Source organism: Chelonoidis abingdonii, chromosome 14 (assembly GCF_003597395.2).
Source record: "Chelonoidis abingdonii isolate Lonesome George chromosome 14, CheloAbing_2.0, whole genome shotgun sequence".
NCBI lineage: Eukaryota > Metazoa > Chordata > Testudines > Testudinidae > Chelonoidis > Chelonoidis abingdonii.
The window spans coordinates 37,473,459-37,481,598 of NC_133782.1; the positions used below are offsets into that span (position 1 = coordinate 37,473,459).

General features: G+C 53.2%; 1 gene segment (V, D, J or C); it reads left to right on the forward strand.

The window, feature by feature from the left end:
* The window catches only part of LOC116818425 (immunoglobulin heavy constant gamma 4-like), a 320,687-nt gene extending 313,571 nt beyond the window's left edge, over positions 1–7,116 (forward strand). Inside the window, 5 exon segments of the C gene segment in view lie at positions 527–853; positions 1,002–1,328; positions 1,648–1,980; positions 6,360–6,493; positions 6,730–7,116. Coding sequence covers positions 527–853; positions 1,002–1,328; positions 1,648–1,980; positions 6,360–6,493; positions 6,730–6,813 — 1,205 coding nt within the window.
* The last annotated feature ends 1,024 nt before the right edge of the window (positions 7,117–8,140 follow it).

The window sequence follows — 8,140 nt, forward strand, 5'->3', positions numbered from 1 at the left end:
CGATGCGCTCCGACGGCGGGGATCAGCTCAGGGGTGGCTTGCGTACTTGGCCTTTGGTTGAGCTTTGCTCCGTTTTTGTGGCCATGCTGGAGCGCGTTGGGTTCTTCGGGGCGAGCTCGTGACATTCTGTAAGCATTGGAGTTGCAGACCGGTAAGTGCTCCCCAGGGACCTCAGTTTGGGCACCTAGAAAGGAGGCAGCTGGAAATTCTTTGGGAAGATTTTCTCCTGACAGGTTTGGGAAGTGTTCCAGAAAATCCTCCAAATTGTGTTAGAAATCCGAGTGGGTTTCTTGACTGGACTGGCAGAGTCGTGGCAGGGGTGGTGAACCAGCGACTACTGAGTGGGGAGGGAAGGTTCTTTTACCCGAACCCAAATCATGAATAAACAACCTTAACCAACGTCTAGACCTCCAACTGTCAACCCATACCAGACCTACCCAGCATCCTAACCCAACAGATGAACCGCATTCTTCCACCCCACAACCCCTTTAACTCCCCTTTCCCTAGAATCTCTCTCTTGTGTCAGAGCCCATCCCCGCTGAACCCCAAGCCCCCGAGGTGCACGTCCTCCACTCCTCCTGCACCACCAAGCCAGGTGCCATCCAGCTGCTCTGCTTCATCTCCGGCTTCTACCCTGAGCCTTTGAAGGTGGAATGGCTGGTGGACGGCGAGCCCGGGCTGCTTCAAGGGGACACCGCCCCTGCCAAGAGGGACGCCGACGGCCGCACCTTCAGCACCCGCAGCAATGCCAGCGTCTCCCAGGACGTGTGGCTGGAGGGCAAGACGTACACCTGCCAGGTGTCCCACCCGGGCACTGCCACCACAAAGCAGGACCATGCCCGCAAGTGCAGAGGTGACGCTGAGTGGGCCCAGGCTTCCTAGGAAGGGGAGGGGGACACCGGGCTGGGCTCAAGGGGGGAGAGGAGTGGGGAGGAGACTGAGATGGGCTTGGCCAGGGGGAGACCAGGCCTAGCAACTGACCTGGGCTCTCCCATCCCCAGAAGAAACAACATCTCCCAGTGACATCCAAGTCTTCCTGGTGCCCCCGTCTCCTGCTGCCCTGTACGTGGCCCAGAACCCCATGCTCACCTGCCTGGTGGTCAACCTGCCTAGCGACTCCGGCCTCCAGGTGGTCTGGTCCCGGGAGAAGCCGGGGTCCATTGTCCCTGAACCCCTGATCCTCTCTGAGCAATTCAACGGCACCTTCACTGCCTCCAGCTCCATGCCCATCTTCACCCGCGACTGGGAGGCCGGAGAGACCTTCACCTGCAAAGTGGAGCACTCAGAGCTGCCCTCGTCCCTCATCAAATCGATCTCCAAGAAGCCAGGTAGGAGGAGAGCAGGGTCCCTAAGGGGAGAGACTCCCCTATCCCAGTCCCCAGCAGGGAGGGATGCTCCTTAAAGGGAAGACCCAACAACCTGGGATCCCAGCCCTGGGTCCCTTTGCATCCCCATGTGAGATGGAATCTATCCTATCCCCCAGCCTGTGCTCCAGGACTACCAGCTCCCAGTCCCCAGCCCCTCCATCCTGGAGGAGAGAGGGGATGTTCCTACCCCCCAACACACACACCCCATCCTTCTCCCTGCGTGGCCCCAGCTGAGTGATGTGCATGGCTCATCTGTGTCCTCTGTCCCCACACACCATAGGCAGACGCTCTGGCCCTGGCATCTACCTCCTGCGCCCCCACAACGAGGAGCTGAGCAGCTCTGAAGACTCCGTTAGCCTCACCTGCCTGGTGCAGGGCTTCTTCCCCGAGGACATCTCTGTGCAGTGGATGAAGAACCACAAACCCGATGAGAGCTTGGAATTTATCACCACTCCAACCATCAAGGATGGAGCCGGTGACTCAAACTTCTTCCTCTACAGCAAGCTGAAAGTTAGCAAGGCCAGCTGGAACAGCGGGGACGTCTACACCTGCATGGTCATCCACGAAGCCCTGCAGATGAAGTTCACCCAACGCAGCGTCAGCAAAGACTCCGGTAAATGAAGAAGGCTCCTCCCAGCCCCACTGCTAGCACTGTGCAGTACAGCTTCCTGTAAATAATCTCTGTGCCCTCAGTGACAACAAGTGAATAAATGGAACTAGTCTGAGCTCATCCCCAGTCTCCTTCTTGTGGTGTGACTGGGTGAAATCTGCGGGTCAGTCAAGGTGGATGAGGTCCCAGGTTGCAGGCTGGGAGAAACTGAGATGCTATAAGGCTGGGGACACCAATTCCCAGATTCTGTACGGGTGGATACATATATACCATGGATGGATGGGGGGATACATAGATAGATGCCATGGAAGGAAGGATGGGAATATATGTGGATACATATACACCACAAAAGCAGTGATGAAGAGGCGGGTAGATGGACAGTTACATACATACATACTACACAGCCCATATCCAAGCCCAGCTCTGTTGGAAGGCCAGGTATTCAGAGAGATGGTCAGACAGATACATACATGCTTCAGAGGGAAGGACTCATAGACCAAGAGATATCACAGAGAGAAGGAGAGAGAGAGAGAGAGAGAGATTATTATTTGGATTAAAGTAGCACCTCCACCCCCAGCTCAGATAGGGCCCTGTCGGGCTGGGTATGGCACAGACACCATGGGAGATGGTCTCTGTGTCAAAGGACTCACACATAGATAGAGAAAGATGGAGAAGAAACAGAGTCACCAAGAGGGGAAGGGACCTGCCCAAGGTTACTTCCATTACCAAGCTAGAAACAGAACCCAGCTGTTCTGAGAGTCCCACCCAGTCCCACTAGACTTCGCTGCACTGCAGGAAGGATGGTTGGATGGTTTGCAGGAGCGGTGCCAATGGATAAGTGGATGGGGATGGATGGATAAATCTATGGTGAAGGTTGGTGGGGTGCCCATTCTGAAGGATGAAGGGGTGGATAAATGGATGGCCATAGATGGACTGCAATAGGTGGATGGCTAGAGGTGGGGATGGGTGGGGACAGATTGATGTATGAATGAATGGATGAGCAGGTGCATATGGTAATGGATCAGTACCAATGGTGATAGAAAAATGAGAATGGATGGGGATGGACCAACTGGATGGATGGGCTGGTACAGATGGTCAGTGATAGATAGATGAGGATGAGTGGATGGGTGAATATGGCAATGGATGGATGGACGACTGAGTGTGTTAATGGGGACAGATGGTGATGGATGTTTGGGGATGGATAATATATAAAGGGATGATAGATAAGTGGATGGGGTTGCATGTATGGATGGAAGATATGGGTGAGGATGAATGGATGGATGATTAGGGATGATGCTGGAGATGGATGGATGGGGAGGTAGGAGAATGGATGGGTATAGATCTATATGGATGGAGGGAAGATGTGGAGGATGGTTAGAGATAAGGCTGGATGGAGTGTGGGATGGCTGGGGGGTAGGTGGACTGGTGAATGGCCAAGCCATTGCTGGCATCTCATTGAGATGTGATCCTCTCTAGGCTATAACCCATGCATACCCACGGGGGCACCGTACCATGATCAGCATTTACCCTACACCCTCTTCCACCCCAGAGAGGATCAGATGCCCCATGGGGATTTTCCAGACAGAGTCAGTGGGGGAAGGTAATTAAAATACCCTGGCCCCCATACAAACTTTCTCTGCTGGCTAGAAGGCTAAGGGGTCTCCTTCCACCCCTTACCCGCAGCAGCAGCTGTGGAGGGGGAGATAGGACAACATACAGCAAACACCCCACAGGAGGCATCAGCTCCTGGGCTCAGTCCCCACAAAGCAGCAGCAGTAGTAGGGCTGTTATCTGGAGCAAACACTAAGCAGGGACTCACCTAAAGTCTCACTAGCTCTGGTGACATGGGGGCCCCAGCAGTGGGGTGGAACAGATGATGCAGATGCCCCTATGCCCCTGCACATGGGCTCTGTCTCCTACCCAGCCCCTCACTCACACACCTTTCCCTCCGCCTCCCATGTGTGTATCAGCCCCAAAGCTGGATGGGCGAGTGCAGGAATCAAACCCACCAGTGCGAGCACAGAGCTCACACCTGGCATTAAAGGGGGTAGCCTGCAGCGGCAGTGTTAGGGCTGTTATCCTGGGGCGGAGCAGGGGCACACAGAGTAAGAGAGTGGGGGGGTGGCTGAGAGACAGAGCTCAGTCCAGTGCAGATGGACACACCTGTAACATGGCATGACCCAGGGACCCTCCCACCTGGGCTGTCGTGTATGTACACACAGAGAGACACAGAACACAGACAGAGACAAACATGTACCCACCCAGATCCATGCACCTGTTCTCCAGACATCCCTAGGGAAGGGGGCTCAGTAGGGGGCAACATGCTCAGGGAGCAGCATCTGTCATATCAGAGAGACCTGAGATCTCATCCTTAAAATACTACTGGCTCTGTTGATAAAAGTGACAGTGTTCAAAATCCCCACCTCCCTCAGCCGAGGCAACTACAGGCTGCACCTGGGCAAGAGAGCCCGGGATAAACAGGCCCAGAGGTGGCTGCGTTCCACCCAAAGTGACTCCTGGGTGTTTTGTTACACTGGGAGCAGGGTCATAGAGGCACACATGTGAAATCCATCCATCCTGGTCTTCAGGGAGCTCCTCCACCATGGCAGCATCCCGGCATCTCGCACGCCTCAGAGGGCTCCAGAGCCACCTTTCCCAGGCAGAGACACTAAGGCACAGAGAAATTCAACAGGCAGCCAAGCTTCAGTGCCAAGGTGTAGGGCCACGGCCACATGGGATGAGTGAAATGAGAGCTGGGAGTCTCTGCATCCTTCATTTCATCACAGCAGGCAGGCGTGGGTGGATGGATGCAGGGGTGCATCTAGGGATGGATGGAGGGATGGATGGATGGATGGAGGTATCTAGAGATGGATGGATGGATGTGTCTAGAGATGGACAGTGGAGGCATGGACAGATGGATGGTTTGTGGGGATGGATGGATGGAAGGAGGGGTGTGTCTAGAGATGGACTGATGGATGGATTGGGGGTTTGCAGTCATGGATAGATTGCTGGATGTAGGGGTGTTTCTAGGAGAAGTTGTTTACTTATTCCCGTAATATGTGAACTAGGTGCCACCAAATTAAATTAATGGGCAACAGGTTTAAAACAAATAAAAGGAAGTTCTTCTTCACACAGCGCACAGTAAACCTGTGGAACTCCTTGCCTCAGGAGATTGTGAAGGCTAGGACCATAACAGGGTTTTAAAAAGAACTAGATAAATTCATGGAGGTTAAGTCCATTAATGTCTATTAGCTAGGATGGGTAAGGAATGGTGTCCCTAGCCTCTGTTTGTCAGAGGGTGGAGATGGATGGCAGGAGAGAGATCACTTGATCATTACCTGTTAGGTTCCCTCTGGGACACCTAACATTGATCATTGTCGGTAGACATGATAGTGGGCTGGCTGGACATTTGATCTGTCCCAGTATGGCCATTCTTATGTTCTTATGTTCTTAGGGATGATGGTTGGTAGTCAGGGATGAATGGATGGATGGATCAATGGGTGGTTTGTGGTCATAGATGGACGGAGGTATCTACAGATGGAGGGTGGAGGCATGGATGGATGGTTTGTGGGGATGGATGGAGGGATGTGTCTAGAGATGATGGTTCGTGGTCATGGATTGATGGGTGGATGTACCTATGGATGGATGGATGGAGGGTTGCACCTAGGGATGGTTGGATGGATGGAGGTGTCTAAGGATGGACTGATGGATTGATGGGTGGTTTGTGGTCATGGATGGATTGGAGTGGATTGGAGATGAACGTGTCTAGGAATGGATTGATGGATGAACAGATGGTCTGTGGCCATGGATGAATGGAGAGGTGAGTGGGGCTGGATGGCTGGATGTATTTACAGATGGATGGATGGAGGGAGGGCTGGATGGATGGATTGATGGAGGTGTCTAGGGAGAATTGATGGATGGATCAATGGGTGGTTTGTGGTCATGGATTGATGGAGGTCTCTAGACATGGATGAGTGCATGCATGGATAGATGGATAGAGATGTCTAGGGATGGATTGATGGAAGGATGGATGGACAGAAGTATCTAGAAATGGACGGTGCAGGCACTGATGAATCAGTGGAGGTTCTAGAGATTGATGGATGGATGGTTTGTGGTCATTGATGAATGGAGGGGTGAATGGAGATGGGCAGATGGATGGATGCATCTAGAGATGGATGAATGGGAAGAGGAGTGTGCAGAGGGATGGAATGATGGATGCTTTGTGGTCAGGGATGGATGGATGGATCCAGAGATATATGAGTGGAGGGACGGAAGGATGGGTAGAGAAGGGGATAGGCGGGTTGGTGTTGGTCGCACAGTCCAAGCTCTCTCTGTCACAGTGGCTAAGTCGGAGTTGACGGCTCTTTCTCTCTTCTCAACAGAGGTGATCGTGTCAGGTGAGTTTTGCAGTGAGGACGGCGACGAGGACTTAGACGGCCTCTGGGCCACCATCTCGGTCTTCATCACCCTCTTCCTCTTGAGCGTGTGCTACAGCGCCACCGTCACCCTGTTCAAGGTGAGAGAGAGAACGAACGTAGGAACAAAGGAATTAACGTGTTTAGCACAGTAGAGGGCAGCATGGAAGGGAAAGAAAGAAGAGAAGAATGAAGGAGAAAGGAGAATGGGTGAATAAGACAGAGACTGAATGAATGAGACACAGACAGAAAAGCAGGAAGGAATGACACAGACAGACACAGCGGCTCCCCCCCAGCGCTGACCCCTCTCACCCTTGCTCTCTCTGCCCCCCTGCAGGTGAAGTGGCTTTTCTCCACTGTGGTGCAGCTGAAGCGCACGAGGGGGCCTGAGTACAAGAATGTGATCCAGCGCGTGGTGTAGGGGCTGCTCCCCCATCCGCCCGGAGACAAGGGGCCGGGACTCCCGGCTCCATTGGCGACACGGCCCTGAGTCCCACAGCTGCCCCCCACCAGCGCTGTGCCACTGGGAGAGCCCCCTGGGGGGAGCAAGGAGCTCACCCCACATGGCCTAATCAGCTCAGAGCTGGGCTAAGGCTGGACCACTCATATCATGCAGGGAATCAGTGCCCCTGGCAAGGAAACAATCCCTCTCCCACGTCCGACCCTCCTGAGCCCAACAGTCCCTGCTCTGGGGCTGGATCAGGTCCAGCGCCCCCTAGAGAGAAAGGCCACAAGTCCCATTCCCCCACCCTGGGGCTAGATTGGAGCTGGTGCCCCCTAGTGTGTAAGGGCCCTGTGCCCCATTCCCTGTCCCCCTGAGCCAGCCAGCCAGCCCCCCACTGGGGCTGGATCACAAGTGGCTTTGTCTCTGTTGTTCTGAATGTTGCGTATTTAGCTTCTGGCTGTTTTTTGTGACTTTTGTGGTTTGCACTGAGTGACTGTAAATAAACAAATATTCAATGCGAGCTCCGTGTTGTTCACAGCCTCCATCTCTGACTTTCAGGGGCCTCTGAAACCCTTCACTGTGTCTGTAGGAGGCACTACTGGGCATGGGGAATAGACTGAGTGGTGCCCGTTGAACTGACCCCAATGGGAAGTGGGGGGCCTAGCTACAAACCCATAGAGCATGGCCTATGTCCCTCAACTTCTTCAGGCTGGGACAGAGGATCAGCAAGGAGAGATCTCCAGGGCAGGAAAAAGTTACCACTGATAAGAAAGAAAGAAAGAAAGAAAATATATGGAGGGAGAGAGATTGATTGATCAGTTACTAGAACAACTTATTAAACAATCATTTTGTAAGCACCTAGAGGAAAAGAGGGTGATAAGGAACAGCCAACAGGAATTTGTCAAGAACAAATCATGCCAAACCACCCTAATCTGATAGGGTTAGTGGCCTGGTGGGTGGGGGGAAGCAGTAGCTGTGATATACCTTGATGCTAGTAAGGCTTTGACACAGTTCCACACGACACTGTCGTAAGCAAACCAGGGCAATGTGGTCTAGATGAAATCACTGTAAGGTGGGTCCACCACTGGGTGAAGGCCCATTCCCAAAGAGTCACTATCAATGGTTTTCTGTCAAACTGGGAGGGCGTATCTAGTAGGGGTCCCACAGGGGTCAGTCCTGGGTCAGGTAATATTCCATATTTTCTTTAGCAACTTGGATAACGGAGCGGAAACCGTGCTCATAAAATCCGTAGATGACACCAAGCTAGCAGGGGTGGGAAGCTCTTTGGAGAACGGGATTTGAA